A 23,401-nucleotide genomic window follows, 5' to 3' on the forward strand; every position below is an offset into this window, starting at 1 on the left:
AAGAGATTTTACAACGATGATTACGATCGCACACGTCGAAGGTAATCGCGTTGCACCTGCATAGAAGGGACGACAAGGGAACGTCTGTGCGCTGCTAAGAACGATTGTGATAACCGGAATGGTTTTTTCCATCTCTCAAGGACGTCTGTACTAGTCGAATGACCTTTGACACCGCGAGCTACGCTATCGACACCTTCTATACATTATTCTCTACAATCCTATCTTCTCACTGAGCTTACCTTGAAATCTTTCTACCTTTCTTTCCGGTGTAATTATTTTCACGATTGTGTATTTTTCTAAATAATTTTTATACGATATTAAATATTTTTAATTATTTAGCACAGGAGTTACGAGTTTATTTCATTTATTTTAATTAGAAAGTTTTGTCATATCAAGTAACATAATATTTGTGTTAAATATATATTATCGTTAGAAAATGTCTATATTTATTATTTTTCAAAGTGAATTGTATGTTATATTTGAGATAACATGTGGAAATATAAAATGAAACTTTGACAATATATTTATATATTCTTCATAGTAAATAATAGTTGTAATCCTATTTAGAATGCATATATAGAAGTTTTCAAAGCACGATTAGAGCAGGTATACAAGCTACAATAGGATTTTAAAACTCGTGCATATTCAAGGACACGACTGTACGAACCTGGGGATTCATTGATCAGTAGGATTACAAACTAACCACCCACGATGAATAATAAAAGGTTGCGGTTAGCTTACATTCGAATTAAGAATAGACTAGAACTTTTCTTCGTAGGATTGTAAATGATTTTATTGTTTCGTTAACAAACGCAGTGCTCTGGCACCGTATTTATACATTTAAATATTATTATATCCTTTGGCTTATTGTTAAATATTTAGTTTACATAAATTCCTAATACCAGTTTATTTGCACCTAGGACATTGAATTTTAGAGATATGTTTATTATAGATACAGAATATCAAAGATGTTTTAAGATCAATTGATTAAAGTACTAAATTTGAGCGTTTACACTAACAGAAACGAAAAATTCAATAATCTTTCTTTCGAATAATGAGCTCAATGTTAAAATTAGTCCAAATAATTCCTACGTACTAGAAAGAAGTATAATTTCTTATCTTACTATTAGCGTAATCTTGCGAGAGAAAATTATGATACGTTTAATAAACGAACATGATAATAGGCAATGTTAATTTAACTTATGAGAAACTTTCTCAATATATTGTTTACATATTGTGTCATATTAAAAATGAAATTATCTAGAGTTAAAGCACGTTATTTCCTTAATCGGCATAATAAAAATTAGATTGCAATTCTTACGGTTATAATTTTAATTGGAATTACAATTTTGAAATAACATCATTAAACCGTTCCCGATAATATCGGAAAATAATTTAGGCATGCGATTTTTATTAATCGTACGACGAGAATTTTAATCGATTCGAAAATGAATTTCATTTGTTAAATGTATAAAACGGTATACTCGCGATAAAATTGTGCATCTAGTCCTATGAGTGAGTTATCCCTACTAATCGATTATTATTAATATTTATAAGCGAAAGGAATTGTGTTACGTACGTATGTGTATGTGTATGTATGTATGTGCGCGGTTATGTGTTTTAAGTGTGGTTGATCTCATTTTGTTAATTGATTTACGACACATATTCGTAAGATTTTCTTCGAAAATCATTCGTGTATATTATATTTGTTATTTATTTTTTTCTTTTATGGGCGTACGTAAAAATAAAAATAAAGAATAAAATGACGATGAAGGATAATACGAAGAATCTGAGATTGAGAAAAGGATTGAGTGTGATCTCGCGTTTAAAAAAATGGGAATAGAAGTGACGAAGTTACTTCGATGAACGATCTCGTAAATTGATCGACGGAAAGCGAAGAAGCGAGATCTAAAGCATTCATTATTTCTTTTTTTTCTTTTTTTTTTGAATTAGTCCAAAATGGACGAAGATGCTCGCTTCTTGTTAAATTGTATTCTTTCTAAGAATCGCGATTGATCGTCGCATAAATCGCTTCACAGCATCCTGGCGAAGAGGAATGAAATAAGCGTCATCATGGTCATCATAGCGGTGTTAAAGGTCGCGGAACCATTGGATAAGTCGAGCTTGCTCCAAACATCTTCGGGAACGTCGACGTAGACCTTATCAATGCCAATTGTTTTTATCAATTCGGTCAGTTTATTCGTGTCAACTTTATCGCCTTGGCTTGACCAAATGGTCAAAGTCGCATTGCTAAAGCTTGAGCTGCGATCTATCAACGTTTTCATGACGTTAATGTCATTAGCAGCTAGACCCGCTCTCACTGGATAAGTTACCGACTGAGCAACTTTATTCTTTGTTAATGTGTCTACCATTTTCTGTATTTGTTCCTCCGTATACTGGCCTTCGGTTATGTGGGACTCTGACCCGTATCTGAAAATAAAAAACAAAAGATATAAATAAAATATATGGTCTTTTGTTATTATTATTGTTGTTGTTGGTTGTATTTGCCAGTAAATCTTTAGAATAATACGTTCTTTCTTATATTGAAATCAATTTTGTTCCTTTAATACAAGAAAGATCTTTCCATTCGGTGACACCATTTTGATCTAAACCTGTACGCTTTTATTCGTTCGGGTTTATACATTCATTTCATTGCAAATTCTAAAGACAGTTAAAATCTCTCTTCCCGCGGGCCTATCTCTTTTGATTGTGTTCCCCTTTTTTTTTTTTTTTTCACATAAAACCGTGCCTTCTGGTATATCTTTTTCTCTTTCTCTTTTATTCATATTCTCATATTTTACGTTAGTGAATAAGAATAGAGGTAAAGGTGAAGGTGAACGTAAACTCATTTACGCTCGTGCAACTTGAACGTGTATGTATTTACATTTTCACAGTTCCTTTTCTAAAGAACTCTCTCTCTCTCTCTCTCTCTCTTTCTTTCTTCCTATCTAACTATCTCTTTATTTCTTTTGGATTTTCGCAACATCAGAGAATAGAACTAAAAGATAAAGAAAAATAATCTCGAGTATCACTCTCTTAAGAATACTTTTATAATTTTTTAATTTATGATAATCGAATCAATAGTAATGTTAAAAATAATAAATAATTTATTACTATACACACACACACACACCAGCAAGAGATGCATCAATCGACTCAAATAAAATATTTCTGGATTTACCTGGTTGTCCAACCAACGGATAAGACGCTATCTGGAAAAGTTTTGATTGCACTGTCCAAGAATGACGTAGGATCGACCGGAGTTGTTTTAGCATCGACTGGTCCAGGTAGAATGTCGGCATTTAAGAACAAAGGAACGATGAACTGAAAAACAATAAGAGGAGAAAATTACTATTAACAATCTATGTCCTTTGTTCTCTTTCAAGTTTTTCTCAACAAGTCTCTACATATTTTATAAACCATGCCGTTTGTAACCTACGTAAGTGCATATACAGTATATATATATACATGTATACCTTTATATAGTTATAGATATATGTATATAGGAAGGAATAAAAAATAAGCAAAGAGTCTCTGGATCGATACGAGTTGTATCTATACACGAAATGTTTGTCATTTTGAACAGTAGTAGATGTACGTTCTGTCAACTCGAAAACATTCATATACCAAGCTTTACCTTGAAATAGTCGATATTTCACACGCGCTTATAAATAAATATTTAAATCGTATCGCTCTTTGATTCTATTGTAGCATTCTATACTTGATACATACCTCTTTTCGTTTATCTGCAAGGATTGACTTGCTGCCATCGAATGCTTCGATACTCTTGAAATCTAGTTTTATACCCTTGGTACCATTATGAAGAACACTCGTGAGGAATTCTTCCAGAGATAGATCACTTTCCGTTTCCGGTGGATGAGCCATTATCGGTATAGTAATATTGGTATTTGTGGAATTGGTCAGGTGGCCTAATACCACGTCGGCTTCGAGCATCATGATGTCGTCTTTAAAAAAGTATCTACGTTTAATGTGTGCAAAATACATATAAACTACGACGACTCTAAGAAACTTAGTGAAAAAGGAGATACATATATATGTGTATATGTGTGTATACATATAAATGTAAAGACGGAAGTATAAGCAAGAGGGAAACGGAAAACGCGCACACGTGTAACGAATATCGATCACACCTAAAGAGGCTGTGAGTCGACACGACGACATTCGCTACTTTCTCTCTTTCTCTCTCTCTATTTTTTCGCATTGTTAAATGAGACTTTTAAGTCGTCTTTAGAAAAGAGGAAGCAAGAAAAAAAAAGAAAAAGAAGGGAAACGCCCTAACCCTTTTCTTATTCGTACTCTACATCTTCGAGGTTCCATTGTCTACTTTAAAATTACTTTCTCGCGGTATCCATGTCTCAAGGTCAAAAATTTCAATGCATTCTCGATCAAGGTTTTAATTCAATGTTATTCTTACTGTCCCATTCCGTTCGGTTTTATAGACATTTTAACTTTTTCAACAACGTACGAGTGGAACATTTATTGACAAATGGGAAGAGCGTGTTTGTAAAACGTCGAAAAATGTAAAAATGTCAGATAGGAATAGCCCGTATCCGAGCATCGTAAGTGTTCGATCATCGTACGATCAATGTCGAGTTGTCAACGATGCGTTATGTCATCCATGAGATGGTGGAGAACATTATTTCACAAACGCGACGGACCGAAAAAGGTTAATTAAATTCGAATAGATCGTGTCACTAAAGAATTAATTCCATTGAAAACATTTGTTATACGTTCCGTGAACGCTATGATATTATTTGTTTACACGTAAAACGAAATTATCGAATTTTCTCGACGAGATATTTTATAAATGAACATTGTCACTGGCGGATAATTGCGCTGACATAACGAAAATAAATTAAAAATGGTATTTGTTTGAAGAAAAATATTCAAAAAGCTTTTTCCTTTTCTTTTTTTTATATATTTTGTTCACTCTTTCTCTATATCTTTTTTTCTAACACTCTCTCTCTAAATCTCATATTGCCGTCATCATCATGGCGTTAATTCTTGCTTATACGAATAGAACAACAATGAGTAACCGTGACGCGAATGCGTTAACAGTCGAGTTTATAAAAAGGTTTAAGAAAGTGGACTATTACGGTAAACAAAGATTTACCGTCATATAACACGGTAATTATTTCGAGCTCGATTAACTTGTACACCGATAGAAGTATATCGACAAGCCAATAAATCGATCTCTTCTATCGTCGTCTTTGATATACGTCCTTCAAAAATTTTTTCTTTTTTTTTTTTTTTTTCTTTTTAAACCCGTGCACGAAAATAAAAAGAACAATAAAGATAAAAACGATCGTTCGTCGTCATAGTAAGTACTCTTGTTGGTAGTGATTGTTGTTGGTGGTGATAGTGGTGATAGTAATAGTGTGTTCCATTTCTGTCTCGGCGTAATAATATTTTTGCGAATCGATTTTAAATAATATTATATTTTTCTATAATGAGAGAATAAGAAACTTACCTGCGGTCAGTGCCTTTGTAAGGTTTGCTTTGCTGTTGACTGCATGAGCCCAGACGATCTTGGTCAGATTACCTTTGATATCTGGAAAGAAGGTCGTCGGGTCTGGTGCTATTCCGCACATGACAAACTCTGTAAACAAAAAAAAAGAAAGAAAATAATAGTCTTGCGTTTACCTTATTCATCTTTCTCCCTCTCCCTCTCTCTCATATTATTATTCATAGTGTGGGTGAACATCTTCATCTTAACTACGATGATAGTCGCGTTATGACCTCACTCGCGCGAGACTTGACCTTCCGCATTAGTATTCTCGAGACCCCTCGACCTTTGACCCAATATTCGACAGAGCCGTTCCATAATTGAACAGACCGAGAATTCCTCGCGGCACGAAACTCGGGAGGACTTGGGGTGGAGAAGAGAATCCTCTCGCTCGTAGCTCGACTACCACCACATTGGGAGGACTTCTCTCTCTCTCCCTCTCACCCCCTCTCTCTTTCTCTCATTGTGTCCGAGAACTCGATCGATAATCATGGTCGTTCGTTATCATCCTTACCAACTCGTTACTCTCTTCAATTATTTTCCTTCCTTCCTTCCTTCCTTCTTTCCATTTTTTTCGTTTTTTATATTCTACATTCATCTTCAAGAGAATAATATGTCGCTTTATATGATCGTTGTACACGATGATTTTTCTTTTTCTTTTTTTTTTTTCTATTATAAGTTAGTAATCGCGAGATGAACGATATTTTCAAACCGAGCATTTAATTCGAAACGAAGAATCATCTTTTTTTTTTTTTTTTTGAGAGAAAAGAGCATAGTTTTCAATTAAACGATAAATCACTCATTTTTTTTTTATTTTTCTTCTGTTTTTTTTTTTCTTTTTCCGCTGTGACATTTGAACTTGAACTTGATTTAAACAAGAAAATCCTAACGAACCAGTCGAAAAGTAACAGCGTATGTTTTTGGAGCTGTCGACCTGCTTTTCATTTGCACGATGTATCTATGTACGTATTCACGTATTTACATCCCTCGCTCTCGCTTTGTACGATCTCTCATCGGTATTGTTTCTCAGAAGAGTATATTACCCACGGCTCGTGATGTTCTCGAGAAAAGTAATTATTATAATTCTCGTTCTAGTTCCCGATTCCACGAACTAAAGTAATTTTTTATCCGAATTTTCCGACCGAGTAATGGTTTTCCCTCCAGTATTTTATTATTTTTATTTCTTTACACTCTCTATCCACACAAGGAAGAAAAATTTCATTTTGCACATATTTTAATTCCTGTATTTTTATTTAACACGCGTTAAATATTTAAAAAAAAATATAAAAAAGGTTATTAAATATCTTCAGAGAAAGCGCAAAACGAAGCTTTTGAATGACATTACGTGATATACAAAAATCTAACGAATTTTGTAAAGTTGCATTCGTGAAATCCGCACCAACTGATCCGAAACTTATGAATTTTCTTTCACGGAATTAAACGTAGAAACAGAAACGTATATAGGAATGAGAACAAATACTGTTCTTTAAACATTAAGAAGATATTATTTTTTAATTTATGCAAATTTCAATCGTGTTATCAAAAATTGTACACATCAATAACGAAGAAGTTAATTTAACCGAAATACCAGATAAATCATTTTGAAAATTTTATCAATGACATCTGGTATCACGTTATTTTCCCATCGATCGATTTACCAATGCATGAAATAGAATCCCAAGAGAGATTCTGGAATCTACTCTAAGAAAGTCAACCCCTTCTATCAACCCCTTTGGCACCCTTTAAGTAACGATTACCGATATTCACCATTCGTCGATATCCGATGCACGTTCTATCGTATCGGTTCAGCCTCGCAAATTTCAGTCAGCTGTAGTTTCTCGACCTAGTCTCTCCAAAGCCACCCTAACCCAACCCAACCCCAACTCCAACCCCAACCCTGAACTACTCTCTCCTCTCGACTTTATCGTATACAAGCAGAAAAGAATTTTTCCAAAGTAGAAGTAACTTTGCCGTATTGGAAGAGATCGCGTATAAAACGCCTAAATTCTTCTTAAAAGCGTATATCATAGATATCTCCTTTATACGAATAAAAAGCTTTACGATGATTCTTTTATTTTTAATAACAATATAAAACACATCGTGTTCTTAAACAACAATATCAAAGAATAATATATTCAAAATCTTATGGAAGAAGAATCGAGTGAGAGTATTTTATCGGAATTTACTTCTTTAACAATTCCAATAAAAATCTTCATTTACGGGAATCCCATTAGGCGATATTTTTCTCGATCATACCGTAGAATTCTAACCCTTGAAATGGTAGTTGTTCGAATTCCCTCTTTCCCCTTGTGAATAGATCGGTATGAAACGCGTTCCCGCCACAATGGCCACGAGTGACCCATTTCCGGTCGAGCGGTCACGCACAGTATTCTCTCAGTGAGCAACGACCGGTCTATTTCGCGATGGAAAACGTGAGAGAAAGAGGGGCAGTGGGGAGCTGGTGAAGGAGTAGGGGAGCAGGGGGAGAGAGAGGAGGTTTAGAGACCGGTCCCTCCACAGATTTTTTCTTATCGCTCGATTTCTCGTGCTGTTCACCATTCTACGATCCGTGCGAACGTTTCAACAAGACACATTGCATTGAAATATTAATTGTAAGAAAGGATAGATGATAGATAGAGAAAAAAGAAAAGAAAAGAAAAGAAAAAAAAAGAAAAAAAGAAGAAGAAAAAGATTCTAGTTTCGTTCTAATTGTTAAAACACAATCGGTACTTTGTCACGAAGAGAGAGAGAGAGAGAGAGAAATCTAGTTGAAACCTAACGGTAAAAGTTGTATTCTATTTGTAGAATAATAATTCCGAGAATTTGCAAGAACGGTTTGCAATTGTATGAATCAGAGAAGCAAATTATAAAATGAAAAAATGAACGAATGAATTTGAAACGAATCTTTTTTTAATTTACAATCGTGTCAAGGTGAAAGGGATTTTTTTTTATGTTATTAACGCTATTCCGAGATAGCACCGGTTAGAAGTCAGTAATGCTTGCTAACTAGCACAGTGCAGACATTCCAAATTCGTATTGGCCGATGAACGATTCGCTTTTAGAGTACTTCAATGGGAATAGGAATAGCAAGGAAATCGGCTTGCATTGATTCGAAATGCTTCTTACATTATGAGAACTTAACATCTTGCCCCCCACCCCACCCCTCCCCAACCCCCTCTCACCACTCTTTGATGTTGTTTGTTCGATGAACTTTCAAAGCTCGATGCGAATAGGTAGATTATATTAGTAAGGGTTCTTGTCCAATACCATTCCCTTCTTTAGCACGTTTGCTCGAGGCAAATGCTGATAAGGTATTTCTTTGATAGTGAAAAGTTTCTCTCTAAACGTTGTATATTTTAACGATTACAAATAGAAATTATCTAACTCTATCTAACAAGTATATCTTTTACTAATAATCTCTCGAGTTATATTTTGTTTGTGTATTTTCCATGTAATACTAATTCTATTCTCGTACGATTTCGAATCTTTAATAGATAGATCGTAAAGTTTCGTTTGACTTTTTTCTTTTTTATTTATTTTTTTTTTTTCTTCATATTTTTCATCTTCTTCTTCTTCTCTCCATTTCTTTAATATATTCTCGCATGAAGTATTTAATTCGACTACTCGACTACGATCTTATCAAAGAAGGAGCAAGGTATTGCACTCTCGCATGAATATTCAATTCCACCGATTTCGCTTGCCACTCGAAAGGAAAGCGAGCTACGATCTATGCATAAGAACGTAAGCCATTAACGATAATTACAGTGAAGCGTGTAATAAAAGTTAGATCCAGAATGATTTTTCGTTCTTCTTTTCAAAATCCGTATTCGAGATGATTTTGCGTGAGGGACTAACGAGGAACATTGTTTCGCGAATAGTTGAAATTTTGCGTTTACGTTGTTTATAGTAAAAACAAGTGTTAACATTGCTTAGAAAATTGGCATTTCTTAAACATTGTAAATCGAGAGTTGTTGGAGATAGGATAAGGTAAATGATAAATGTGTTAATCGATTTGTGTACAACGTACCGAGCGGATAATGATCGCTATGTATATGTGTTAGTGTATGTAAGTTTATGTATTTATATGTAGTATATACGAGGTGTCGGACTCGTCTGTGAATTGTCGACTAAACTTGTCGACGTTTGAGATATTTACGGACGATATTTCCGTTCCGTACAATGAGACGCTGCGTCATGCAATTTACATTATGTCGCAAAAGAGGAAGTTTAATATTATAGAGGTATAGACGATACATTAAAATTCCTTGGAAAATGATTTTCCATTCATTTTTAATTTGCAATCATACGAGCCCACGCCACGAGTTTCTTTTTTTTTCTTTTCAACTTAATTTTTTATTATTATTCCATACATTTTGTACATTACTTTCTTTTTCTTTTCTGATGAATACGTACAAGTATTAAACGTATATATAACAATTAATTTGATACTTTTGAAAACAAATATAAGATTTATTTGCAAATTAATCACATACGTTTGTTATTTATCGAAATAATATGCATCATTATTTTGGATAACTTTGGTTCATAATTCACAGTCAACTTGTTGAATTCCTTGACGAACAAAAAATATAATGATTTTGATGGAATAAATTTGATACCAAGACATCGGAATGATTTCCTACGCCTAATACTTGCCGAGAATTTGTAGACGTGTTATTTTTTCGTGTAATAACTCGACGTTATTCACGGGGCATCAATCTCCGTTTGAACTTGACAAGCGTAAGGAGGATGAAGAGCATAATAATCTTTGTAAAGAGAATGGCCAGTGAAAGAATATAAAATAGTCGAGGTCTAAACAAGGTTCCATGAATTCTAATGCTCGAAAGAAAATAATGAATTTCTGTCACGTAAGAATGCTACCGACTGATAGATCATTCAAGTTTGACACAACCGGTTGACGATACACGTTGCTCGGAAATCTATGTATAACTTTGTTCGAGGAGATATAAATTATGATGTCGTACGGATTTTAATATCCGTTTATAAAAACAACAAAAAAATGTTCATTTCAGACCGCAAATTAAAAGGTGTCACACCACCAATATCGACTTTCAACGTTTCGAATCGGAACCATAATACGATCCGAATCGCGCAATCCCAATAGAAACGTAACTTTCTCCTTGTAGGATTGTCGACTTACGAGAACAATAATAATACTTTCTTGTATCTTGCTTTCTTCTTCCTTTGGAGAATTAAACGGTGAAGAAGAAATGAAGTTAGTAACACGAATATATATATATTTATATACATTTTCACAAGGCTGGTTGTAATTATCTTGGTAGGTGTAATTAATGCGTAGAGACAAACTGCAACGCAGGTTCCAACACACTTGATACAATTAAAAAAAGATAAAGAAGAAGAAGAAATAGAAGAAGAAAAATATTCCGTTGTCATTTTAAGCGATGACCGGAATTATGTATTTTATACTCGTTTTATTTTATTTTTATTTCTTTAGCTTTTCAAATTGTTCATATTCTCTCGTTAAAAATAATTCCGGAATGTTTTGTCAAGTGATATTCCCTAATGAATAATATCGCGGTATATCGAACGGTGTGATTCAGTTTATCGTTTATGCGAGATAAGAGTTAAAATCACTGTGGACTCTAACCGAAAACTCCTTTATAGTTGGATTTACGATTAATAAAGAGGACAAACACAAATGAAATAGATATTGTACCATGTACCGTAATAATAATAAAGCAGTCGTTTGAGCTCGCGGCGTTCATGCGTCATGCGTTTTATAGATAATTCGATCGAGAAGAGTTAACAAACCGTGCGAAATTATCATTTCGAAATTGGTGTGTACCATTTACGCTTGATTTCCATTTGGTCGATTATTCGCGTCACCGTTTTTCCCGAATCGTTACAAAATAATGCTACGATACGAGAAATTTTGCGCGCATCCGTGTTATACGTAGATCTATGTATGCGTATACAAGCGTGGAAAGAGAAAAAAAAAGGAACAAAAAAAAAAAAGAAAAAAAGAAAATAAAAAGATCGTATCTCGTTAACGTTTCATCTACTCTTAATATTCGAAATTACCAAGATAAAGTTGATATAATATTATATCGAAAGAGTCACGCACTTTTCATTTTCCTTCGAATTTAATTACTCAATTCTGATGGGCACACCATTGGTAATAGGATTAACGACTAGTCGTGAGATAGTGTTTGCTTCTTAATTAGAGTAGCCAGGTTACTCTCGTTAACGTTCACGGTGTTTGTCTTGGTCTTATTTTTCCACCTCTCCTCCTCCCTCCTCCTCCTCCTCTCTCCCTCTCTCACTCTCTCTTTTTATTTCTTTTTTTTTTTTTTAGATTCACGACGAGGAAGAACAAGGCCCGACCTACATTTAGGCATCACCGACACTATCTCTTGAAAATAAAAAAAAAAAAAAATGTGCGAAAAAATAAATGTATACCAAGCGGCTTATCGATTTTTTAATACCTTTCATTTCAAACTTTGAACTACATTGAAATTCTAACGCAAACGAGAGTGTTTCAATACTGTCCGCAAGTTTTTCAGTCGGTATTGTAATTTTTCTAATAAAAGTTTACAAAGCTTCGATTAAACACTATCGTCGATATTGATCGATTATTATTCATCAAATCGATATTCTTGAAATTGTAATTTCTATTGCGTACTTTCGTGTAATTTATTTATTATCATTGAATTATTTAAGAATGTATGCACACAACGCATTATTTGAAGGATGATTATCGATCTTTCGTAAAACGATCAGAAATCTTTGAGTTAAGTTATCCTAAGTAAGTGATAAGAACATAAACAAACGTGTAGTTGATGAATTCTACGGCTTATCTATCCATTTACGATAAACTTGGAAAAGGAACGTTGAAGATGCGGTTTATTAATCTTAAAGCTTTTACTTGCGGAATTTTTTAATGAGATATCGTTTCATACCTAAGAAACAAAGAAAATCGATAGATAGGCGAGCCACGACAAAAATAGATAAATGAAATGCATTAGAGCATTAGCAGGTATATATATATATATACATATATGTATTAGAACGTCAACGAGCAATCACGTAATCGAACGGTCGTTATATTTCTTAGGATTTTCGGTTGATCGAGTTTTCCTTACGAATTATTGTTCCATTTCTTTTTTTCCTTATTTTTCTTTTTTTTCACGAGATGACAACTATTATTAGAGATTAATATTTCTGATAAGTATATATATATATGTATAGCCTTTTGCTATACGATGAAAAGAAATTCGCATTAAAGATTATTTTTTCATTTGACATCTAGCGAATGACTTGAAATTTTCATTCAAAGCAACATTTTATGTTTCTTCTTTCTTATTTTTGTGTTTCTTTTTCTTTTTCTTTTTCTCTTTCTCTCTCTCTCTCTGTCGAGTTATTTCGCGTTTTCTTAGAATTTCGAGTGCCTGTAGATCCGGCAAAGGAACGTTAAAAACAGTTTATTTTCGTACTATTTTCGCAAGGCATGTAACTTTAACGCATTTAAGCGACCACGGACACATTGCTAATCTATTTTTACGAAAAGAAGGAACGAATCGCGATATCATAAGTTCGTTTTTATTTTTCACCGTGGAACATAAAGGAGTTGATTCTTTTTCTTTGATTCTTTTTGTTATACGTCAATGAAAAATCGTTTTTATCAAGAAAGTCCATAATCATTTTAAAAGTACACCACCTTTCTTAAGTAACTTGTAACTCGGAACGTAGCTCGAAGTTTTCCGATCAGTTCGAACGAAGCCATTGTGCGAATCCTTTGTTGCCTTGAACTTAAACGCCGTAGGTCAAACTTGTAAGTAATTTCACGATAGGTACCCTACGTTTCATGTGACTCGCATTTATAACATAATGTATATGTATATTATCTTATATTATATACATGTACTTAGTTCTAAGGTCGCGATAAACAACTTGTTATATAGATATATAACTTTGAACATATTTTCATTTATCTTATATATTTTTCTATCGAAAAATGTAAAGGTAGGTAGGTAGATTGGTGGTTGGGTTTATGGGTTTAAAAAATTTTCCACAAGATCAAATTTAAACGACTCCTTCGTATTTCACCTCGACGTAGAGATTTTGCGGATCTTGATAAAGAGTCGGTAGGTAAGCACGAGAAAAAGAAAAGCGAGATTAAAGAAAAATAAAACATAAGGTAGGAAAGAAGAAAAATCGGAAAGGAGGGGGAAAAAAATTATAGGGGAAAGAAAAAGGAAGGAAGGGAAGGATTTTTATCGTTCGTGAAAAATAAATTCACCGAACGTTTTTACGAACCGTTAAAGCGTCGTGCTTGTTAACGTGATTTGAGTGCTAACAAAAAAAAAAAAAAAAAAAAAAAAAAAAAAAAAAAAAAAAAAAAGAAAAAAAAAAAAAGAAAGGAAAAAAGGAAAAGAAAATCCTGTTTCAACGTTTCCCATAAGTTTTAGATAGTTATAGAGAGAATGATCGTGTTGTCGTTAGAGAGAATAGTCGACGTAGTCGTCGTCGTCGTTAAGCGGAAATCGTTCATTCATCATATTTCTTTCTTTAAGATCAAAATCTACCCTATGTGATTTTGATGACGGTATCGTCGTTTATTGCACCATCCTCTTTCGCATAGTAATCGCGAAGTGGAAGCTGTAATACGTTGAAAGCACGTACGCCGAATATATCTCCCCTTCTCCTCCTTGTTTCCCCGTATCCGTTCTAACGCATATTAAATAAATATTTAACGAACAAACACGACAGGGAAGCTCGTCGTATCGTATCGTATCGTGTATAGTTGTATCATTACTTACGTAAAAGGCAAACCCGAAACGTTTCGGATTTCGAAATTTCGATCGTAAAAACTAAATAACATTAGATTTAGAAACTATTCACATTTTCCATTAAATTCCGCATCGTTCCGATCACAAAATTCTCGATAAATATTAGGCACGACGAATGAAATTATCTTTCATTCCTCTAATTATATAGTTAATAAATAAATAATAATAAAATACTGAATAAGTTAATAATATATACATTATATTTTTTCGTCGTTTAATCGTTCAATGAAACGAACAATTTTCAAAATTACACTCCAGGAACGAATAGAAATAGCTCGTAAACACGCGAAGTTATTAAGTTTCGGATTAACGAATGACATTTCTCATGGATCTAAATCGATCAAACAACACACGCACACACTTTTAATCCCGTATATTTCAATATTCAAAATAAATGAATAAAAATTTCGAATAATATAATACTAAAAAAGATAGGAAAAAAAGAAAAAGAAAAAGAAAAGAATGAAAATAAAATCAGGATTTAAATTTGAGATATAAAGAGAGAGTTACATTCTTCTGAGAAAATTTTCAAATGGGGGAAATAACTTACGTATCAGCGTTAGAAACGAGAGAATCTTCGCGAACGTCGTACAATCCATTCTTCCGGTAATTTTCATTCAGAAAGTTTGGCGAAACGTGGAAAAAGATTTGTAGACGATAAGTAGAGAACGATGATAAGGGGGAAAAAAAAAGGTGAAATACGGAAAACCGGCGCGAAATGCTTGTTGAGAAGGAGAACTCTGATACGACACGCCCGGTCAACTCGGCAGCCACGAAACGACTGAACTCTCTCTCGCTCTCTCACTCTCTCTCTCTCTCTCTTACTCTCTCTCTCTTTCTCTCTCTCTCTCTCTCTCTCTCTCTCTTTACCGCGTGTTTCACGTCGAGCAGCAGCAATCGTCGTTGAAATCCTGGCGCGCAGACGATAATACCAGCGTTCTAGGCGCGTCAAAAGTGCGTTTTTACCAGCATTGCCAACGTCACCGATGCTTTTGGCATCTGTCATCTGTATACCTTTCCTCTTTCTTTCTCTATTTCTCTCTTTTTCTCTCCTTCTCCCTCACGAATCTTTCCCTTCATCCTATACTTCCCCAACTAGGCTATCTACTATGCGCACACGTGTTCAAACGGGGTCCTCCAGGGCCACCCTAAACGGGACCCTAAGCTGTACGCCTAACGTCCGGTTGGTTTGAAACACGCAAAGGGGACAAGGGAACGAACCGTTTCTTTATTCGTACACACAAGCACGTTATACGAATTTCGATTTTCTCATAGTTAGATGTGGCATGAGTTTTTAAATGCAAACCGGTACGATGGGTTACCTCTCGTTTGGCAAAAGAATTGTTTTTTTTTTTTCTATCTGCGATTAGATTGATTTTTTTTATATTTTATCTTCAAAATATCTAGAAGAGATTATCGTGGGTATTCGAGTTTTCTTCCTCAAGGTGTATATTATCGAGCGAGTTTGGTTGTACAATCGATTCGAATGGAAAAATTGGTATCGCTTATTGTGATCGTTTACGTACGATGTCAATGGAAAAGCTGTTGGGTTTCGTAATCGTTGATATAAATAAAAAAGGAAAATAAAAAGAGAGAGAGAGAGAGAGAGAGAGAAAGACAAAAAAAAAACACACACATTCCGTCGCAATTCATTCGCGATTCGCGAAGAACAGTTTGGTTTTAGACTCGCGTGAAATAAGCATTCGATGACACGTGCTCTATATATACATGAGTCACGTGTGACTCACAAGGACTTCTCGACATTAATCGTATTCGATTTTAATTGCATTCGTTAATCGGTCGATGTTTCTTTTTTCTTTTTTTTTTTTTGTTCTTTTCCCCTATACGACGTTAAAAAACACAAATATTGTATATCTTTTTCTATTCGTAAAGCGTAGAAAGAAAAGAAGAAAAAAGAAAAAGAAAAAGAAAAGAAAAGAAAAAGGAAAGAATGGATGAGAGGAAAAAAAGGGGGAAAAAGAAAAATTCGAGAGACAAGGGAAGTAAGCGGGAAAAATCACGGACGTGTAAAGAGAAGAGAAGAAAAGAGAAGAGAAGAGGAAAAAACTTTTCGAAAAATAGAGCCAAAGCTTTTTCCACAGATAGTGAAAAGAGCTCGAATGGCAGATATCGATGTACAACACAGAAGGATTCTGTTCTCTCTTTCTCTCTCTCTCTTTCTTTCTCTCTTATTCTTTTTCTCATTCTTTCTCTTTTTCTTTCTCTGTGTGTTAGCATTTATGTGTGGAATGGTTATCTTCCGTCACCGGAGATCCCTCGAGGCATCGCATGTGTCCGACATCTGCGATTCGAACGAATTGTAGGAAGAAAGGCCAAGAGGCAGACAGATATTCCTCGACGACTGCAGAGCAAAGTATCGGAGTGAGTTCCGATGGATTACGAGTGAACTTAATCCCGTTCCATTCCGTTCTGTTCCGTTCCGTTCCGTTCTTTCCTACCACTAACACGACCTACTCTCCTCAAGCTTTTCTTCTGCTCTAGCGTAACTGATCTTGTCTATTTTCTTTTTTTATTTTATTTCTTTTTCTTTCTTTTTTCCATTTGTTTCGTCGATCGAAATTGAACCGAGTCATTCCTTTGGAAAACAATTTTTACAGAAATACTATTCTACCTCCCCTCCCACCCCACACCCCTCTTCGTCGGCTGATTCGATGAATATTTTTAATATATATATATATGTTTTTTTTTTATCGGGGAGGATTATTTCATTATTATATTAATTCGTAAATGTGTGCATTAATGGATATTTTAAAGTTTGTCGAATTTATATTTTTGAATATTAACTTATTGGTTGGATTATATACTAGTTTCAGTCAGATCGTTAAGGTCAAAGAAACGTGTGCATGGTTAATAAAGTGTATGTATGGATGAACCGAAATTGTGTGCTGTTAATTTCAAGGAGTAAAAAAAATATGCGACCTCTTTGATAATATTAGATAAGCTTGAGAAGGTAGGGGCTCGTAGATAAGTGACTCTAACTCGTGTAAAAGGGGTTAGTTTAAAAATGATACAATATATTATATTAATTTATTAAACGATTTATAGCAAATAGAAAAAGAGAAGAAAATAAATATCCGAGCTCGAAGAAAATAAAATCAAATAAAATCGTTTACGTTAAATGAAAAATGTTTCGCGAGCTCGAATTAGACTGACGTGAATTTTCTTTCGAAAGAATATTGAAAGGAAGGTTCCAGACAATGTGTGTCGCGAGTCGATGTTGTTATTAGCGTTAGACAATGGGTTCGACAACAACCCCCTAGGTTAATACTCTTCGGTTCTTTTTCGCTAAAATTGCACTCGTGCGTGCGACATGTGTTAGACGGCGTATTCGACGGAACCCTAAACACAAGTGCGACGTGTAAGGGTCGTTCTCGAGGAAGAAAATAGAAGGGTTAAACATCTGTCAAGAGAGAGAGAGAGAGAGAGAGAGAGAGAGGGGGGTTCGTTCCTTGATCGGTCAGAGTAAAAAGGGGTAAAAATAAAGTTGAGTGCGATTTTTTTGCTAATTGCTAACCTACTCTATATATTTTTATTGTCTTGACATCTTACGAATAAATAAATAAAACAAAGTAATATTATTTCATAGGTTAAAAGAATATGGTGCTGTTTGCCATTTCTCGTGTGTACTATTAAATAATTTGAAATTATATATAAAGTAACTTACGTTCACCCTTATACTTATATCGTGTCTCTCGGGTCGAATAGTCCGGAAAATAAAAGAGGAACACGTTCAACGCGCAAGACCTTAGCCTCCTCCCGGTGGTTCAATGAATTCATGAATAAGAAATACGGCATTTTAGCGAAATATTCGACTTCAACTATTTGGATTTGATATGTCAATATTAGTTATGCTACAGCAAACCGCATTTCATTAATTTATGGAAATACTTATATTCATTTTATTATTACCATTTATAAAACAAGTATGGAATTTCTAGTTTCCATTTAAAATAGATACGATTCTCCTTTTAATCTCATTTATTCTCATCGATTGGATTAATTCGTTGAAAATAAAAAGAAGAAGAAGAAAAAATAAAAAAAAAGCAAGATAAAATGAACAAACTTTAATTTTCTAATCTCTACGAATCTTCTTCCCTGTTATTATTTTTTTAACTTTTTTACTATTGTTTTTTATTGAATCCCTTGGGCAAACACTCGAGAATAATGTAATGACAAAAGGTCCGGACAATTTTATAGAAAGCTGATGAGAAGGCTTAATCCTATGGGAATTCTTGTATATTGTCGTGTAAGACAAAGAAACACGAGAGAAGAAAAATAAGATAAATATGCGATAATTGTTCGTGACTACGTACTGGTATGGCGGGTCAATCGGATTAATAAGTCAACTAGGCGTTCGCGCCTTGTCATCCACGTCTATGCGCAATTTTCCTAGGATGGGTGTTTTATTTATTTAACAGCATAATTGCGGCCCTTTGGTGCTCTTTAACTTTCGCGAGACTTTGTGGTCTCCTCCCGTGGTTACGATAAATCCTTTTATAAAGGCCTCATCAGACCATTTTTTCTAATTAACTCGATCTATTAAAACAACGACGACGACGATGACATAATTGTACGTTGAATTCTTTTTTTTTCCTTTTTTTGTTTAATTACGACATTAGGTTATTAATAGAGTTTGCGAAATATTTTGCGTGTCAGTATCTATTATATATATATATATCTTTTTTCATTGCGTGTAGATATGGTAGCAATTATATTAAGCTTTTTAAAAGCTTCTTACGTTTTATTTGTATTTTTTTGAAGTTTTTAAGTTTATTATTAACAAACAAGCAAATAATAAACAGATAAACTTTTGATTTCGATAGGAACGTTGAAAAAAAAAAAGATGTTTTCATCCATTAAAATATGGGCCAAGTTAAGTAAGAAGGATCGTCCTTGACTTGTTGAAATCTTTACGATCTTTGGTATTCCTACGAAGAAGATAGAAAAAATAAAGAAGAAAAATAAAAGACTATCCAAAGTAATGGTGAAATGCTAGCAGTTCTCTTGATACAACGAAAAGTTGTCAGTTCCTACTTTTTTTCGTCTACCAAAATGAAAGTTTACTCTTTCATTTGAGAATGATGAAAGAAGAAACGAGAGATCTCGAAAAATTGGCTTGTGAAAAAAGAAAAAATAAATAAACTCGTCTTCTCGTAATCGAAACGGATGGGTGGTCGAGACAATTAGACGTTCCAATTTTCGTTTATACGCTAATGTATTTATGTAACCCTTTAACAAGAAGAGAAAACAAAGCCACGAGACTCGTATTAGGAAACGAAATGATGGGCCCTCTCTACCACTGTCCTACCATCTCCCTTTTACACCCTTTCATTAGAAAACTTCAGTTAGTTGGTGAATAATTGAAAAATGGTTAGACCGAAGGTAATGGATTTTCCTGACTAGTTGCAATCCTATTAACTGTTTAACAATTATATTTACAATTAATTCAAATTGATTGCGAAGTTCTTCGTAACTTTTTTCTTCTCTTCAAATTGATTGCGAAGTTCTTCGTAAATTTTTTCCTCTATTCAAATATATAATCAAATCATTTATTTGTTATTAATATATTCATTTTAATGAAATTATTATGAATTAGAGAGAACACGAGCAATGTTCTATTCGTATTATTTAGAAAATATTATTCAACGTCGGTTTGTTCGTAATATTTATTTTAACTATTAACGCTATAACGAAAGTCTAAACTGAAAAATTTGTTAATTTGTTCATAAATAATTTCATTTAAAGTATTTTTTCTTTTCTTTTTGTGGTTAACCTTTATGTTATTTTTTTTAACGTAAGGAAAAAAGAAATAAAAATTAACGAATTAACAAACGGTGGGTTGTGGTTTCAGATTCCCACACGAAACGTAATTAATTATTAATTGAAGCTCGTCTACTTCTTGTTGTATCGATAAATGATATGATAACAATTGGAAATTCGTATAGGGAAGGTTTAGATATTTACTGTTTCATTCGAAACAACATTCATTGGAAATAATTACCTGAATCATTAGATCATTGTAATTAAGTACACAAATTACTATGCTAAAAACTATAGATATATGCGTATATATATATAACAAAACGAGTAGTGAGATATTAATGAAAGGCTTGTTTACTTTTTATTATTCTTTCCTTTTTTTTTTTTCCTTTCCTAGTGCAATTAAACGACCGCAATATAAATGTTGTTCACGTTTCAAACAAAGAGAAAACCGACTAGGTATTTCTACGTGTATTATTTAACATTCTCTTGTAGCTCCTAGTTGTGTATGGTTACAAAGAATTTTCAAGCGTTCGAACTTTTTTTTTTTTCTACCTTTTTCAATATTCGATAAGATTGTTAATGGTCGCATCAATAATACTCATCCATGTTCTTTCAATTTTTCGCGCTATCTATGATAAAGAGTGGTTATTCTAACATTTACTTACGTACGCGTTGACATTTCAAAAAAAAACAAAATAAAGAAAAAGTTTTATATCTAATAATGAAAACAAAAGATAAGCCAGTAATGAGATCTGTTATCTCGTCATGTGCATACAATTATACGATAAGTTACTTTGGTGTTATCGTTTTGAAAATACTTATGTGAATAAAGAAATTCTTGTTATTAACGTGTTTTTTTGTTGTTGGTCATAAATACATCATTAAGCCATACATATATAAATAGATATGAGTTATTTGCGCACGTGTATGGGTTTTTATTAATTTGACATTTTATTTGTTTAATCATAATTAGAAATGATGCTATATAATATAATAAGAGCAAAAGAGTGATGCACAATTATACGTGGTCGTTTCGATGCATTTATACAACGTCGTTCGTTTACTTACATATTTAACATTCCGAGTAAACAATTCTCGTTGCAAACGACCGTATCGCAAAGCGCGTAAAAGTCTGCTTAGCAGTCGAGGTCATGTTCCACTTCTATATAAAGAGAAAGAGAGAAAGAGAGAGAGAGAGAGAGAGAGAACAAAAGAAGGTGACAGATTTCGAAGATCGAGAGAAGAGTAATGGTGACGTGTCTCATCAATTAACGAGTCTATCTAGTGCACATCTTTACTCGATCAGTATGCTTGATCACTACGGTCTTCAATCAATTGTTCAACCACGTTAATAGACGAAAATCATCGTAAATATATTTCAAGATTTAATTTGATACTATGACACACAGCATACAAAATCAGAAAATCTTATATAAATTATTATTTTGTCACATTTAATGTTAGATTTTTATTTTTTAAGTAAAACTTCTTTATAGACGATGTACGTAACGAAACAACATTTAAAATGAAACGATACTGAACAAAAATTAGAAGCATCTGATCGTTTTTTCTTTTTTTACTTATTTATTATATTTTATATTTTTCTGATAATCTTTTTTTAATCATCATAATATATCTATAATATTTCCGAAAATTGACATTTTAATGTATACCAGCGCTATTTTTTACCGTTTAAATACGCATCTTATAAGATCATAATTTTATTAAATTTGTTAGTCAAATGTAATTGGATAAGCCTCTTGCATCTCATATAAATAAATAAACAATCAAATAATTTAGTAATGTTACGAACATAAAAAAGTTATGAAGTTTCGCTTTAGTCTCGCGTGGGTTCCACGTGGCTTATTATTTTTATATTTGCATAATTTAACGCGTTTCAGTTGAGAAATTTGAGGTTAGGTTTGGCAAGAATAACTGTATTTGCTGAATTTACAAATGCGTGTGTTAGTTAATTGTTTTTGATTTATTGAGCATTTATTTTCAACTAACACAATAAGAAAAAATAATTTATTCCATTCGTTTTATATTTTTTTTGGAAATGTTGAAACGATTAAGCATACTTCGTGATGCTAGATCAAATTAATGGCGTTACATTTGTATCATACTAACAATAAAAATAATGATTTTTGTTATGTAGGTGATCGTTTAAATATTAGACTTACCATAAAGTTGAAGGTTTTATAAATAAGAAACGGGAAGGATATATAGACGGTTTTAGCTAGAGTTTCTTAGTCATACTAAATTATTTAATAGAAAAGTATCTTAGCGATACTACTTGCTAAAGCTTATAATGTCTATGTACTGTCCAATGGTATAGAAATAATCTGTTACGATTTCTTTGTCGATATTTTCTTTCGTTTTTTTTTATTTTATTAAATTCATGACAAAAAAGTGCAGTTGCTAATAAAGTCAGACATGCTTATTTTGAATTCTTACGAATTAGTATATTTAAACTTTTGGTAATTGCAAATTTTAACAGCAAGAGCAAGTATCTGAGAGAAAGTTGTTAATTTTGTAAGTGAATAAAAAAAAATATTTTATTTTCATAAGAGATATTTTAAACACAATTTTATAAAAATAAAAAAATTTCTGTTCCATTTATTTAATTGCAAAGTTTATTATTAAGTAAAAGTATAAATGTAGAAGTAATTTACTTTATCAACTGCAAGTAGTTCAGGAAGCTACTTTAAAATATCGATTGTAAAAAAAGCGAATTCACAAGATACATACACTTTTTCAAAATATTTTTCTACTATTATGGAGAAAACAGAATAAATTGTTGATTCAAATGAAAATGATAAATTTTTTTATTAAAATTTAATGTCATACAAAATTCAATGCCAAATAAATTATAGTTATCGTGTTTTGTGAAATTTGAACAAATTAAACAACAAGACACAATAACTTTACATTAAATCTTATTTGAATAATATATTATTAATGTTTGCAAAACGTTGGTAAATAGAATAATTGCAATACATTATAGATATTAAAATTGAATCCGATTGTTTTTGTAAATTTAGTAAAAATGACAAAGCAAGAGTATAAAAATAATGTCTGTCACAAATACGCAAACGTAGTATTTTTATCCTTTAACACATTGCGTTCCTAAATAATTATAAATTTATAAAATATTATATTTATAAATATTATATTTTATAAAATAAAATTTGTTTTTAATTTTGTTTTTAGTTTTGTTTTTAGTGTTGTGTTTCAGTTTATAGNTATATTTTATAAA

At 32.9% G+C, this 23,401-nt stretch overlaps 1 protein-coding gene across 2 annotated transcripts; it reads right to left on the minus strand.

Moving 5' to 3' along the window:
- Positions 1 to 766: 766 nt before the first annotated feature.
- Positions 767 to 22,343, minus strand: LOC106791935 (protein FAM151B). 2 transcript variants are annotated; one of them, XM_014757970.1, is made up of 5 exons: positions 22,326 to 22,343; positions 5,492 to 5,620; positions 3,733 to 3,965; positions 3,182 to 3,324; positions 767 to 2,430 (listed from the first exon to the last, which is right to left on the minus strand). In XM_014757970.1, the coding sequence occupies exons 2-5, from the start codon at positions 5,610 to 5,612 to the stop codon at positions 2,034 to 2,036; spliced, it is 894 nt and encodes a 297-aa protein (XP_014613456.1). In that variant the 5' UTR covers positions 5,613 to 5,620; positions 22,326 to 22,343; the 3' UTR covers positions 767 to 2,033. The 2 variants fall into 2 exon arrangements, with proteins under 2 accessions (XP_014613456.1, XP_014613446.1); XM_014757960.1 differs by lacking the exon at positions 22,326 to 22,343 and adding an exon at positions 14,909 to 15,166.
- Positions 22,344 to 23,401: the final 1,058 nt, after the last annotated feature.

Source organism: Polistes canadensis, unplaced genomic scaffold (assembly GCF_001313835.1).
Source record: "Polistes canadensis isolate GaletaPanama2010 unplaced genomic scaffold, ASM131383v1 scaffold_8, whole genome shotgun sequence".
Lineage (NCBI taxonomy): Eukaryota > Metazoa > Arthropoda > Insecta > Hymenoptera > Vespidae > Polistes > Polistes canadensis.